This window comes from Lottia gigantea (assembly GCF_000327385.1).
Source record: "Lottia gigantea unplaced genomic scaffold LOTGIsca_9, whole genome shotgun sequence".
Taxonomy (NCBI): Eukaryota; Metazoa; Mollusca; class Gastropoda; family Lottiidae; genus Lottia; species Lottia gigantea.
Genome location: NW_008710950.1, coordinates 4,697,848 through 4,713,885, shown reverse-complemented (window position 1 = coordinate 4,713,885; position 16,038 = coordinate 4,697,848). Strand labels below are relative to the sequence as shown.

Sequence of the window (16,038 nt, the reverse complement as noted above, 5' to 3'; positions counted from 1 at the left end):
TTTCAAGTTCTTAAAAATTTAACAAACTAAAATAGCAGGCAAAACACCCAAAAAACCAAAAAAAAAAACAAACATAAGCCTTCAATAAATGACTTAACTGTTTAAATGATGATCTTACGCTTCTTCTTGGATCCCCATGGTCAAAAAATACTGCATACTGGCTCTGAAACATTCAATAAAATTAATTTTTAACAACTTAAAAAGGGTACTGGGCTTTTAATTTTGTAGGTTAGCCTCTTATTATTCTGAAAATTGGAATATCAACTTCAAAACAGTACAGATAGTCTTAAAACAACTTAAAGGAATTGTAAAGAGGTTTTCTAAATTTTTTATGTGTATCAGGGACACTGATAGCATCAATTTACACCATTCCAATTTTCATTTTTGCATCCCATTTCACCACAAAAAAAATGATCAATTTGAATCTTATGAGCTTGGAACAGGTGTTTCTACAGGGAGGCCATTGCTCCCCCAGAATAGCTCTAGTTGTTCGGATGGGACAATAAACCGAGGGCTAGGCTACAGGCTAATGCTGGTGTCCTTGCAAACTTTGCCTCATTGCAAACTACCTGGCTTCAATAAGGTGGCAATTCTCCTGTCCTAACTGGCCCCCTCGCCTCCTGACTTTTAGAAACACAACTAAATCAAATATTGGCTTACCTTTCTTAAAATATCTTAACAATTTCCACTTTTATCAATCTCCAGTTCACCATTCTCATAACCATGATAAAATAATTGCCACCAGTTTCCATACTTATTATGAAAATAGTTATCATAACTCTCTCAGGACTAACATCTGTCAGACCACAACTAATTCCTCATCTAATCCAGCCTGGAGTAAGTCCAAATATCCATCTGCTATATTCTGCCCAACAATCTCATACAGGCACCATGCATGACAATCATTTTTGTTTTCTCCATTTTGTATGTGCTTCAGGGACACTGATAGCATCAATTTACACCATTCCAATTGTCAATCAGATGTCGGTGGTTCCTGCAATTCCATTAAATTGGTAGCTATGCGATCTTTTAAAGTTGAAAGACACATTAGCACAGTTCCAACATGTGTCTTAGAAGAGTAAGCACACCATGTGCAGCCGAAAACAAATTTAGAAAAAATAATTTTCTTTTAATGTGGAATGAATAATATTGAAACATGATGTTGAAAACCGCAATCTCAGAGTATGACCAGGTGGAGGGAGAACGTCAGCATTCGGTGCCAGAGATATTAGATTTACTGGCATCGATTCCTGGGAATGATTCTGTGTTACGAGTTACAGTGAAGCGAGATTTCTTCCTATTGAGGCCCTGAGATTCTGTCGGTGGTGAATCTATGATCACTTTGGGCAGATTTTGTCCATCACTATGGTCTATGCCTTCGTGTAAACTTTGAGCAGATCCGGAACGACTTGGTGGTTTTTGGGAAGGAATGTTCTGATCGTTGGTAGGAATGTGTCCTGGTTCTTCTTTAGGAGATTCGATGATTCCTTTGGGGACTGCCTCAGCAATATTGTCTAAATCGTTTTTAAATTGCTGTGCATTGGCCGGCACATTCGGTGTGGAATTTTCTACCAGGTCAGCATTGAAAGGACCATTCTCCGTCTGGGCAGTATTCTGAAGATGATGAGTTGAACCAGCTGTATTTGGAGGTCGAGATGGAACAGCCATATTTTGTAGGTTTGGCGGTAGAGGTGTGTTCGTTACGTTGGGAAGAGAACCTCGATGTTTGCGGAGATAACCATATGGAATGCTCTCGCTGTCAGAACGACCTTTCCACGGCTGCTTGGCATTGGTGGGAAACGCTTGCATGGAATATGGCTGAATCACATGGCTGTAAAAATATAAGAACACACATGAGACAACACTGGGTAAAAATCTCAAAAAATTTCAAATCCAAAATCCACAAAACGACAAAATCAAGGAAGGTTTCTAAATTTGTTTGTATCATTCCAATTTTCAATCAGACGTCTGTGGTTCCTGCAATTCCACTAAAACTAAGTGTTTGATGACATCACTAATCACAAAATATGCTTTAATACATAAGGACTTTGTGATTAGTGACATCATCAAACACTTAGTTTTAGTGGAATTGCAGGAATCACAGACGTTTGATTGAAAATTGTAATGATGTAAATTGATGCTATCAGTGTCCCTGATACACATAACAAATTTAGAAAACCTTTTTACAATCCCTTTAAATGAGTCTAATAGCCATCTTGGGTGACAAACTCAGGAGGTGGTTATCAGGACACAAATGGTTTGGAAATCGGTTCTCAAATTCTGTGAATTGGACTGCTGTGGTCCAGTGAGTTGATTGTTCCATCCTGTCTGCATTTCATTACATTATAAATAAAACAATACTTACATAATGTCACCTAGTTTCAGTTTCCGCTTGGGAGATGGGTTGGTGATAACGAATGATAGAGAATTTGGTCTTTTCTTCAATTCACCTTAAAGAGAAAAAACACCAAAATAAAATTGATTTTTGAAATTCCCTCATTGTACACTGCATGGCGTTTCTTGTCTTCATTGGCCCAAAAGGCACAAAAAAATTGAACAAAACACTCCAATTCATTTTATTTGAATATCCAAACTAATTCAGCCAAAATAAATTACGCTAGAGGCTATTTCCTAAGTAACTGAAAGCAATTTTTGTCAGAATAGCTGTTTATTATAACAGTTCAACTAATTCAGCCAAAATAAATTACGCTAGAGGCTATTTCTAAAAAACAGAAAAGCAATTTTTGTCAGAATAGCTGTTTATTAAAAACTGTTCAACTAATTCAGCCAAAATAAATTACGCTAGAGGCTATTTCCTAAGTAACTGAATGATATTTTTGTCAGAATAGCTGTTTATTATAACAGTTCAACTAATTCAGCCAAAATAAATAACGCTAGAGGCTATTTCCTAAGTAACTGAATGATATTTTTGTCAGAATAGCTGTTCATAAATACTTACAATAGTCATCATCTCGTAAATCCAAACTTTTTAATCTGTTTCGTATCAGGTCAGCCATATCCCAGTTATCTGTCGTCTGAAATCCCATAAATGGATTCCTTCCATGGAATGTCGTTTCTCTATTCAAGTTATGGGCAGTCTGTAAAATTCAATAGACATTAAAGGGATTGTAAAAAGGTTTTCTAAATTTTTTATGTGTATCAGGGACACTGATAGCATCAATTTACACCATTCCAATTTTTAATCAGACGTCTGTGGTTCCTGTAATTCCACTATCACAAAGGCCCGGGATATTTGGAAATATACCAGCCATTTTCCATTTCTAGCCTCCCAAATATTAGGACAAAGTTCAAAAATAAATTCAGGGTTCATTACCTTATGGTAGACATGTTTTTCTCCAGTTTCCACACGATCCAGGCCTTGCTTGTCAGTTCTATAAATAGCAATAGGAACTTCACCTGTGGCAGTACACAGTCCCTGGTAGAGATCACCATAAGTTGGGTACAGGTTTAATGTAGCTCTTTTTACCCGAATCTATAAAAGGAAGCGATTTTTTCAATTTTTTGGTCTATCACAAACTTAAAATTAAAATAAGACCAAACTTTCGTTCCGTATTTCTGAGGGAGCCGCAGTGGCTCAGTGAGTTAGACACTTGCTCGCTAACCTGAAGGCCCAGGGTTCAATCCCAGCATAGGTCGAGATAATACCTTCGGATTTTTCAACCCGGTTTCCCCCTGTCAGTGATGCAGGTAAGAGGGGCTGACATGGAAAAAGCGTCTAGTCGTTCAGATGGGACAATAAACCGAGGCCTCGTGTGCTACAGGCTGTGCACGTTAAAGATCCCTCGACAGTTGGAAATCGAAAAAGAGCAGGCTAATGCCGCTGTCCTGGCAAAATTTCCCTCATTGCACACTGCCTGTCTTCATTCATTTCATTTCATTTTTGACATATTTCTATTTTAAGCCAATTTTCTTTCTATTTATCAGGTTTTTTTTGATAGATGACGAAATTGGCCTTGACCCTGGTAAATTACAGCGTGAATAAGGTCCATACGGAGGTAAGAAGTTCCTACTTACACTTGATAAATGCCCCGAATTCTGTTCAGCATCAATACCTAATAATAATCTCACAAACGTAATTAAATAACCCTTTACAAATGTCTGAAATAGAAAGAACAACCAGGTGAATGAATTTTGCATTGAAATTAAGTTTTACGTGTAGGCCATTGGGCTAAGAACACTTCAACAAGTGGCGGAGCCAAAGGGGGGACAGAGGGGCCACCCCTCCTACCTCCCACCCCACCCTTGCAAGCCCCCGAAAGCAAGTTTTTTAAGCAAAAATCTCATAACTAGATTAAAGATTCAGGCAATCTCAGATATCTTCCCCCCCCTCTCGGACGTAAACCTGACCCTGCCACTGACTTTAACTGATGGTCTAAGGCAACAATCGTCTTCACAATGTCAAGCTATTACAAACTTCATACTTATACCTTGACTGCAAGAGCCACCTCCCTATCAGTGATGCATGGAAAAAGTGTTTAGTCGTTCAGATGGGACAATAAGCCGAGGCGCCGTGTGCTACAGGCTGTGCACGTAAAAGATCCCTCGACAGTTGGAAATCGGATGTGACTTACCTGATATAGAAGAGTATCTAACATACTGGCGCTGAAAACCTGGCCAGCAGCAAATGGAAGACGAAACATGTAACTGAGATTGGACGGTGTTTCTGTTTTTAATTTCTGAAATAAACAAAAGTTGATTTTTCTGAATTTGCTAGTTTGTACCGAAAATAAACCTCCCCTAAAATGGCTGATAAGAGAAAAGAAACCATATTTTACAAGGATAATAACTTAGGTTCACGAGGAAGCTTTCTACCAGCTGGTCCTTGGTATTGATCTATCCCAGATTATCCGTACCCATTTACAGCTGGGTTGACTGGAATAATGAGGAACCTTTCTACCAGCTGGTCCTTGATCAAACCTCTTGGTATTGATCTTTCACAGATTATCTGTACCCATTTACAGCTGGGTTGACTGGAATAATGAGGAAAGATGACTTATTCAAGGTCACCAGACTATCACATTCTGACCGAAATTAGAACCATTGACCACCATTTGTCTGACATCATACTAAATATTCCAACATTCTAACCAACCCGTCATTTATGAGGCAAATTTCGAAAGAAAAGCGCTAATAGTTCCAATATGATAAATTCCACTCACCTGTTCCAGTTGAGATATTTTCTGGGAATACTCATCCGATGCCTGGAACTGCATGAAACGTAAATTGGAAGCCTGACTGAGTTCTGTGATGATGTTGGCGTTGGGAAACAATCTAAAACAAAGGAAAAAAGTTTGAATTTATTCCTGCAAATTCCAGATTTTCAAAGACATTTTCAATGATGGAAAACGTATTTTCATGGAATTTTCTGATTCTCAAAGACTTTCAGCCAAGTTCCATGGTATCCAAGAAACAGTAAATCTGTTGATAAATATGAAATATCTGTTTCTTGCATCTTGGCCGTTTTGTTTGGTCAGGCATAAATTGATCTGGTTGTATCCCATGATATAAGACCATGCTTACTCTTTTCGAAACACCTGATAGTACTTCTCGCTTGAGGAGTCCACTACTATACAACTTTTACTTGCAATTTTGCCATACTTTGGACGAGATTTTGATTAACAGAACTGTCTTACTTATACAATTTTTTAATTCCTTTTTTGATTTGTGTTTTTCTTAAATTTCATCTTTGGTAAAATTACTTACCTGAATATGGTTTGAACAGCAACGATAGTTTCTGAGTCAGCAAGAGTTTCCTCCCCTTGTTTGTGAGCCTTATCTTTGTTGACGACAACCAGATGACTTGCCTTATTTATACCAGCTTTCAGTAGATCATCTACACTGTAAACAATATCATTGCATTTTTAAGGGATTGTAAAGAGGTTTTCTAAATTTTTCATGTGTATCAGGGACACTGATAGCATCAATTTACACCATTCTAATTTTCAATCAGACGTCTGTGGTTCCTACAATTCCTTTATGTGTATCAGGGACACTGATACCATCAATTTACACCATTTTAATTTTCAATCAGATGTCTGTGGTTCCTGCAATTCCTTTATGTGCATCAGGGACACTGATAGCATCAATTTACACCATTCTAATTTACAATCAGACGTCTGTGGTTCCTACAATTCCTTTATGTGTATCAGGGACACTGATAGCATCAATTTACACCATTCTAATTTTCAATCAGACGTCTGTGGTTCCTACAATTCCTTTATGTGTATCAGGGACACTGATAGCATCAATTTACACCATTTCAATTTTCAATCAGACGTCTGTGGTTCCTGCAATTCCTTTATGTGTATCAGGGACACTGATAGCATCAATTTGCACCATTCTAATTTTCAATCAGACGTCTGTGGTTCCTGCAATTCCTTTATGTGTATCAGGGGCACTGATAACAACAATTGAAACCATTCTAATTTTCAATCAGACGTCTGTGGTTCCTGCAATTCCTTTATGTGTATCAGGGACACTGATAGCATCAATTTACACCATTCCAATTTACAATCAGACGTCTGTGGTTCCTGCAATTCCTTTATGTGTATCAGGGACACTGATAGCATCAATTTACACCATTCTAATTTACAATCAGACGTCTGTGGTTCCTACAATTCCTTTATGTGTATCAGGGACACTGATAGCATCAATTTACACCATTTCAATTTTCAATCAGACGTCTGTGGTTCCTGCAATTCCACTAAAACCAAGCGGTTTATGACGGCACAATTAAAGAAGAGAAAACATTTGGAAGACTTACGAAGATATTTTGCCTTTCATCCAGTACACCAAAGGAAACTGCGAGATCGTTTCTAAAAATAACTTATCTGGTCTGAAAGAGAAGATTAACACCATACAGTATGCAATAAGGTAAACTATTGCTAGGACATCATGCACCAAATTTTTCACACAAAAAAATCAAACAACCAACTATGGCATTTCTCGCTTAAAAGAAATTTTGATCATAAAATTTTTTGAACAGTAATGGACCATCTCAAAAAATTTGTCCCTACCCCCAAAGCAACCAATTCCCCACCCCCCCAGAAAACTATAAATCATCAACTTACTGTTCCTCTATTAGTAGTATAATAGGACTTAGACAGTATTTACTAATGAAGTTTGACCGTAATGGTACTATAAAGTTGTAGATTCCATACGTGGCGTATTCCACAGACAATATAATAAGCTGTCTATTCCATCGTTCATCATTGGCGTTTTTATATTTACAGTGTTCGCAATGCTGAAATAGAAACATTGCATCCTGTTCAGTGAGTTCCCATACTTCACAATAATTTTCCTCCACTTTGAAAGCTGTCCTGATGAGGACTGTGTATTCAAAACACATGAAGATGAGCTCTAGTTAATATGGGAGGATTTACATGAAAGAATTTCATAATCTATCATGGAAATTGGTCCTTATTATTCCAGTCAACCAAGAGGTTTGGTCAGGGACCAACTGGTAGAAAGGATCCTCATTATTCCAGTCAACCCAGCTGTAAATGGGTACAGATAATCCAGGAAAGATCAATACCAAGAGGTTTGGTCAGTGACCAGCTGGTAGAAAGGATCCTCGTGAACCTAAGTTGTTATCCTTGTAAAATCAATGCCAAGAGATTTAATCAAGGACCAGCTGGTAGAAATGGTTCGTTTGTGACTGACAGACCTATCTGAAGCCGAGGTGTCTAAAAGACCTTACCTTGCCCCACTCCAGACAGCAGAAAGACCGTGGTATCTTCATGATATGACAGTTAGTTCTATGGGAACCCAAGTACATAGTGATAGGTGGAGGACCAGTCATTATCCTGAAAAAAATAAACCAAATACTAACAATCCGAACAGCAAAACGAAACTGGAAATCCAAAACAACATATTGGTGAAACATTGGTAGCAGCTCATGAACTTTTTATATGAGGAAGTATATCAATCAATTATAAGTGAGTAAGTATTTCATAATGAAAAGTGGTATCAGGTGTCTAGAAGAGTAAGCATACCCTGCCTGACGAGACACCTGTCATAGCTGCTTAACATACTTTTAAGGTGAACATATTTGAATTTTGTTTCTCAGATTTTTTCATCTTCATTGTAATCTAACAAATTTTCTACTGCAGTAATGTTCTAAAGATTTTATTTCTAAGACCTGTTTCTTAATATTTTTGTCTCTATTGCAAATTTGTAGTACATTCCTGTTCAAATGACGTAATTTCTAACCAATCAAAGCATGGCATGTAGAACCTATTTCTTAATAACGAAGTACCTAAACCGCAGAGGCTGTAATTTTGCTCTACTTTTGGGTTCAACTATCCCATTTTTTTCATCACAAAATAAATTCCCCCCTCTCCCCTACCAAGAAGAACGAAAAAAATTCTTACATTTCTTGGCCCATGTCATTATAGAACTGTAAGATATTTCCAGTGCCGTTTCGATGACTTAAACCATCGGCTTCCCTTCCCATAATTCCACTGTTGGACGGGAGGTTTTCTGTCGGAGAAGGTGTATCATCTCTATAAGTAGTGTCGTTATCATTGTCGTCCGTTTTTTTCGAGCCATGGAGGACCTTAGTGATCTCCTGACCCACCATGGAGGTGATGGTATCGAACACACTCTCTCCTTCATCTCCTTCATCTTCCGATTCATTCTGGTATTTCTGGAGCACCAGGGCGATTTGTTCTGGAATAAGGAATGGAAATGGAGTTTTACACCCTATTTTTTGGCACATTGACAACAGACAGATAATGCCATGCTTCAGTAATTTTTTTTTCTAGATTATGAAATGAAATCGAAGAAAATTTCAGTGAGTTTTAAGTCCTTTGTTTCTGTTTCAATTCCCCACAAATATTCTAGATTTATTAGAAAATATTTCTTGAAAATATTCTAGATTTATTAGAAAATATTTCTTGAAAATATTCTAGATTTATTAGAAAATATTTCTTGAAAATATTCTAGATTTATTAGAAAATATTTTTTGAAAATATTCTAGATTTATTAGAAAATATTTCTTGAAAATATTCTAGATTTATTAGAAAAAATTTCTTGAAAATATTCTAGATTTATTAGAAAATATTTCTTGAAAATATTCTAGATTTATTAGAAAATATTTCTTGAAAATATTCTAGATTTATTAGAAAATATTTCTTGAAAATGTTCTAGATTTATTAGAAAAAATACTCCTATAAAATATTCCAGATATTTTCATTCTAGATTTATTAGAAACACGTCTAAAGTAATTCTAGATTTATTAGAAACACTTCTAGCAACAATTCTAGATTAATTAGCAAAACTCCTAGAAAAAATTCTAGATTAATTAGCAAAACTCCTAGAAATCATTCTAGATTAATTAGCAAAACTCCTAGAAATCATTCTAGATTAATTAGCAAAACTCCTAGAAATCATTCTAGATTAATTAGCAAAACTCCTAGAAATCATTCTAGATTAATTAGCAACACTCCTAGAAAATATTCTAGATTAATTAGAAAATTCTCTAGAAAAACATCTACATTTATTAGAAACTTCAAGAAAAATTCTAGATTTTAGGAGACACACCTACAAAATATTCTAGATTTATTAGCAGCACTCCTAGAAATCATTCTAGATTAATTAGCAAAACTCCTAGAAATCATTCTAGATTAATTAGCAAAACTCCTAGAAATGATTCTAGATTAATTAAAAAATTTCTCTAGAAAAACATCTACATTTATTGGAAACTTCAAGAAAAATTCTAGATTTTAGGAAACACACCTGAAAAATATTCTAGATTCATTAGAAACACTCCTAGAAATCATTCTAGATTAATTAGCAAAACTCCTAGAAATCATTCTAGATTAATTAGCAAAACTCCTAGAAATCATTCTAGATTAATTAGAAAATTCTCTAGAAAAACATCTACATTTATTGGAAACTTCAAGAAAAATTCTAGATTTTAGGAAACACACCTGGAAAATATTCTAGATTCATTAGAAACACTTGTAGAAAAATTCTAGATTTATTAGAAAAAAGTATCATACAAAAAAAGCCTAGAAAATATTCTAGAAATTTTATCAAAACTTTCTAGAATTCCAGATTTATTAAAAGCACTCAAAAATCTAGACAAACTATAATTTAAAATTCTGAAGAATAAAAATCTAGGCCTATTAAAAATTCTAAATAATAAAAATCTAGACCTATTAAAAATTCTAGATTTAAATGAAAATTCTAGATTATTAAAAGCACTCAAAATTCTAGATAAAAAACATAGAGAAATATGTGGTGGTGTTAGTGGTTATTTTTCTATCTCTCTCTCTGTCTCTCTTACCAGAAGTTTTGTTTCTCTTGAGTAAATGGTTGAGCTCATGGGCTACCTCGGCTAAACACAATACATAATTATAGATATATTGGCCTACAGATAACCCATCAAGATAACCATTAAATGTGATCAGGATTACCCAAAAAGATAACCCATCAAGATAACCATTAAATGTTACCAAGATAACCAATTAAGATAACCATTAAATGTTACCAAGATAACCAATTAAGATAACCCATTAAGATGACCATTAAATCTGACCAGGATAACACAAAAAGATAAGCCATCAAGATAACCATTAAATGTTACCAAGATAACCCATCAAGATAACCCATTAAGATGACCATTAAATCTGACCAGGATAACACAAAAAGATAACCCATCAAGATAACCATTAAATGTTACCAAGATAACCAATTAAGATAACCATTAAATGTTACCAAGCTAACCATTAAATACCATCATAACCCATCAAGATATCCATTTAATTTCACCAAGATAACCATCAAGATAACCCATCATAATAAGTTAGTCGCTTACCTAAAGTTTTGGATTGTTTGGCTGATTTGTCAACATCATCTCGAAGAGCTTCAGGACTGATCTGAGAGTATTCTTCTTTAGTAACTGACATATAAAAACAGTAATCAGTGGGTTTCATAGTGTAGGTGGGCCCAGGATTCAGCTGTAGGCGTGGTTCAGAGGTCTGGGTATCTAAGATGGCTAGCAATGCTACACCAAATCTGAAATTATATAACATCCTTTGAGTTGTTACTTAGGTCTAATGGTGGTCGTGGATTACAATCTGCATCGACATGTGAAAGGTCTTGAATAAGTCATCTTTCCTTATTATTCCAGTCAACCCAGCTGTAAATGGGTACAGATAATCCAGGAAAGATCAATACCAAGAGGTTTGACCAAGTACCAGCTGGTAGAAAGGATCCTCATTATTCCAGTCAACCCAGCTGTAAATGGGTACAGATAATCCACAAAAGATCAATACCAAGAGGTTTAGTCAAGGACCAGCTGGTAGAAAGGATCCTCATTATTCCAGTCAACCCAGCTGTAAATGGGTACAGATAATCCACGAAAGATCAATACCAAGAGGTTTGACCAAGGACCAGCTGGTAGAAAGGATCCTCATTATTCCAGTCAACCCAGCTGTAAATGGGTACAGATAATCCACGAAAGATCAATACCAAGAGGTTTGTCAAGGACCAGCTGGTAGAAAGGATCCTCATTATTCCAGTCAACCCAGCTGTAAATGGGTACAGATAATCCAGGAAAGATCAATACCAAGAGGTTTGACCAAGGACCAGCTGGTAGAAAGGATCCTCGTGAACCCAGTATAACTGGTTGTTTCTTCTATTTTTAGATACTAACCTCTGATGAGCATCTGCAGATGCTTCAGTGAATTTCTTGCCTTCGTATCGACTGAAGAAGGAGCTTTTGGCCAGTTGAATGTGGTAGATCTCATTGCCAGAGTGACGACCGTAAAGTTGCTGCCATTGTTCATTGGCCAGTTCTGCCTCTCTACAAAACAATTTATAAAAACTGTATCCTTCAATTCCATGAGAGACACAGTCCAGTTGTAAATTGAATTTGATCGTTCAAGACCAAAGTTAAACACACGCCATCGCAAAAGCTGTTAATATTATCTAAGGTCCTTTGTGATTAGTGACGTCATCAAACACTTAGTTTTAGTGGAATTGCAGGAACCACAGATGTCTGATTGAAAATTGGAATGATGTAAATTGATGCTATCAGTGTCCCTGATACACATAAAAAAATTTGAAAACCTTTTTACAACAGATATGGAGCTCCGCGTGATTTCAAAGTATTTCATAGTGAAAGAGCTAACAGTTTAAAGCTGAAAGGAGACTTACTGTCCGTCTGATGTATGAACCAGTAATGATACCAAGGTAGATAACCCTGGATACAGGCAATTATTGGCTAATAGTGCAAACTTAAATTCATCTTCACATACTATATGTTCTGAAAATAGACAGATTGATTGAATGAATGAATGAATGATGAATGAATGAATGAATGAATAAATGAATGAATAAATGAATGAATAAATGAATGATTGAATGAATGAATAAATGAATGAATGAATGAATGAATGAATGAATGAATATTGGATATATGTTTGAATGAATGAAAGTTGAAGAATGAATGAATGAATGAATGAATGTCATGATACTCAAAAGAAGAATCAGATAGATGGATGGATGTAGAACGAATGCATGGATGAATGTTGGATATAAGTTTGAATGAATGAAAGTTGATGAATGAATGAATGAATGAATGAATGAATGAATGAATGAATGAATGAATGAATGTTTGTAAAAATAACATACCTGCAAACTTGACATGCATTTTATTCTGGGCTTTGAACAACTGGATATACTGTTTACAATTGGGAGCAAAATCCTTTACAGCCCAAGATCTCAAGATGGTGTGTTGATCCTAGAAAAAAAACAAAAAGGGCAGTCAGCAAGGGGAGATCGCCAGAGGGAAATAGCACAAAGGAATCCACTCAAATTGACCTGTTGTATTTCCTGGTGTGGGAAATTTGGGTCCATCTGAAGCAAATGAAATTTTATAATAAACTTACCGCACTGGCTTTGTCAGCTACAGAATGTGGCGCCAGAATAAAACAGGCGTCGGCATCATTGATCCTGAAATGAACCAAAGAATTGTAGATAGTCAACCCAGCTGTAAAAGGGTACAGATAATCCAGGAAAGATCAATGCTAAGAGGTTTGATCAAGGACCAGCTGGTAGAAAGGATCCTCATAATTCCAGTCAACCCAGCTGTAAATGGGTACAGATAATCTGGGAAAGATCAATACCAAGAGGTTTGGTCAAGGATCAGCTGGTAGAAAGGATCCTTGTGAACCTAAGTTGTTATCCTTGTAAATTCAATACCAAGAGGTTTGACCAAAGATCAGCTGGTAGAAAGGATCCTCATGAACCTAAGTTGTAATCCTTTCAAAAAATGGTACCAATGAATTAAATCACTGCATAGAATATCCTAGAAATCCTAAACTCACCGACATCTTCGTAGATCCAGGTCTTTCAATGAAGATCCTCTCATATATATAACACGATGAGTCCATTTGGGATCTTTCAGGATGAAATGCATGCTGTTGTTCAGCTCACAGGAGCTTAGCAAGATTACCATGTGGTCCTTAAAACAAATAGAGTAAAAATATACCACATCTTCCACTACAGATGGTCTACCATGAAATTTCCCACAAGAGCTTTGCAACATGTGACGTAGCCCCAAAAATTTGGCCCTATCCTTTTTGCGGGTGTAATATACGGATTGGATATCAGCACATTTTTTAGCGTCAAATTAAGCAAACTATTTGATTAATTGGTGTTTCTCATGAATTATCATGTATTCTTAATCATATCATTATGTTCTTATTGCATATAATTAAGAGTTTTAACCAATCATAAATGTCCATGTATGTACAGTCTGGATAAACAAAAAAAAAGACTTTTTGACCTTTCTTGATCGGTTACTCATTGGAATTCTGCTGGTAATTCTCTTCTAATTTAGCTAATTATGAATTAATTTTGGACATGTGAGATAAACTGGTATTTTTCCAAGTCATTAGAACACCTCTTCTTTCTATTCATATAAGTATTAGCATTTTCATTTTCATAAATGAAAATAAGGGAACCCATCTTTAAGGAGATAATCTGACACAGTTGGTGGCTAGTTTTTGAGAATGCTCACCATGTTAAAAGCCAAATTAGCAGAACCATTAATGAGTCCATCAATACAATACCAGATATTCTACAATGTCCCTGTGCCCCACACAGTACCAAAATACAGCAAAGATTTCAGAATTCCGCTTTAATCCCAGCAAAAATATTGCTTAGTGCTTACCTCTAGCTTAGGATGAGCATAAAATTCGCTTAAGAAGTCCATGACAGCATCAGTTGATAATTCAGTAGAGCAGACGACAACGTGTTTATTTCTGGCTGCTGAGTTTTTACTGTATTCTCCACCAGCTTTCGAACGCTCTATCCATGTTGATGCTATAATCTCCAACTACAATTAACAGAGTATTAATTAGGTGGAAGTAAGGGAGGGATGCCATGCAGTGGGCAATGAGGGATAAACAGCACTTTATCTTTTATACAAATAGTTCTTAGCCTGTATGCTTGACAATTTAAATATTATATAGTTGGTTTTTTTCTTTTCTTAAATCAATACTTAAATCAAGATATCAATCAAATACTATTGGCAATCAAATTCAATCAAGATCAATCAAGATCAAATGCAATCAAAATCAATCAAATAGCATCAAATTCAAACAAGATCGATCAAGATCAATCAAATTCTAACAAGATAAATCAAACTCAATCAAGATCAGTCAAATTTACCCAAATTCAATCAAGATCAATCAAACAAAATCAATAAGATTCTATCAAATTCTATCAAGATCACACAAATTCAATCAAGATAAAATGAAATTAAATCAAAAGATAAATCAAATCCAAGCAAGATCCAACAAGCCCTGTCAAGATCACACAAATTCAATCAAGATAAAATGAAATTAAATCAAAAGATAAATCAAATCCAACCAAGATCCAACAAGCCCTGTCAAGATGACCCTAATTCAATCAAGGTTATCAATCAAAATCCACAATCAAATAAAATCAAAATAAACCCGTTTCAACTAAATTCAATCAAAAATCAATCAAGAAAACGAACTTACCTGTCTGGGAACGAAGACCAAGGCCACACAGATCATAACGATCATAAACATTTGTCCAAACCAGATATCTGGTGAGATGTCACCGTAACCAACGGTGGAGAACGTCACAATAACAAAATAGAAGGACTCAAACATCGTGAGCTGAGTGTCTCTACTTCCTCTTTGTATATGTTGAATACCACAAATTCTGAAATTATCAAAAACGAAATGAAATGGAGTTTTACACCCTACTTTTCTGCATCTTTTTTGACTAATGAGGGTGGGCAATGGGGAAAATTTGTTCAGAATAGTGACAATATAGCAAAATTCACATATTTGCAGCTAAAAGCTGTGATATTTTCATTTATAGTGATTTTTCAACCAAATAAAGTGCATTTCCAAAGTTTTTTAACTATTGAAATCTCTAGACTGTATCAATATGCACAAAAAACAAATGTATGCAGTGTGCAATAAGGAAAATTCTCACTTTATTGTCACACTAAAACAATAAGACTCTTTTTCAATGCCAGTTCCTCTGTCTTTCATCACTGACAGGGGAAACAGGGTTGAAAATTTGTACTCTTATTGAACCCAAGACTTCAATCCTAACAAGCATATGACTACTCAATCTCCATAAGAGTGGTATGAGGTGTTCCATAACTTACGTAGTAAAAACCAGACAGAAGACACTGGCTATCAGCAGTAAAATTTGTTGTGATAACGTCACCGACATAGTTTGGAATCTTTGACGAGTTAAATGAAGGTCATTCTGAAAACAGAAATATAATACCAAAACTTTGATTGTAAACTCAGAATTTTTGATTCCAACTGTCGAGGGATCTTTAACGTGCAGCCTGTAGCACATGAGGCCTCGGTTTATTGTCCCATCCAAACGACTAGACGCTTTTTCCATGTCAGCCTCTCATACCTACATCACTGACAGGGGGAAACTGGGTTGAAAACTCTGAAGGTATTATCTCGACCTATGCCAGGATTAAACCCTGGACCTTCAGGTTAG

At 35.8% G+C, this 16,038-nt stretch overlaps 1 protein-coding gene across 1 annotated transcript in view; it reads right to left on the bottom strand.

Moving 5' to 3' along the window:
* Positions 1-3,388: 3,388 nt before the first annotated feature.
* The window catches only part of LOTGIDRAFT_91677 (hypothetical protein), a gene marked incomplete at both ends in the record, with an annotated part of 13,882 nt that continues 1,232 nt past the window's right edge, over positions 3,389-16,038 (bottom strand). Inside the window, 18 exons of the mRNA XM_009068461.1 lie at positions 3,389-3,493; positions 4,036-4,119; positions 4,593-4,697; positions 5,181-5,292; positions 5,725-5,859; positions 6,785-6,856; positions 7,092-7,264; positions 7,721-7,847; positions 8,394-8,691; positions 10,901-11,043; positions 11,684-11,833; positions 12,187-12,295; positions 12,664-12,772; positions 12,921-12,984; positions 13,359-13,495; positions 14,207-14,371; positions 15,042-15,228; positions 15,686-15,848. Of these exons, the coding sequence (XP_009066709.1) occupies positions 3,389-3,493; positions 4,036-4,119; positions 4,593-4,697; positions 5,181-5,292; positions 5,725-5,859; positions 6,785-6,856; positions 7,092-7,264; positions 7,721-7,847; positions 8,394-8,691; positions 10,901-11,043; positions 11,684-11,833; positions 12,187-12,295; positions 12,664-12,772; positions 12,921-12,984; positions 13,359-13,495; positions 14,207-14,371; positions 15,042-15,228; positions 15,686-15,848 (2,438 nt within the window). The remainder of the gene's footprint in view (positions 3,494-4,035; positions 4,120-4,592; positions 4,698-5,180; positions 5,293-5,724; positions 5,860-6,784; positions 6,857-7,091; positions 7,265-7,720; positions 7,848-8,393; positions 8,692-10,900; positions 11,044-11,683; positions 11,834-12,186; positions 12,296-12,663; positions 12,773-12,920; positions 12,985-13,358; positions 13,496-14,206; positions 14,372-15,041; positions 15,229-15,685; positions 15,849-16,038) is intronic.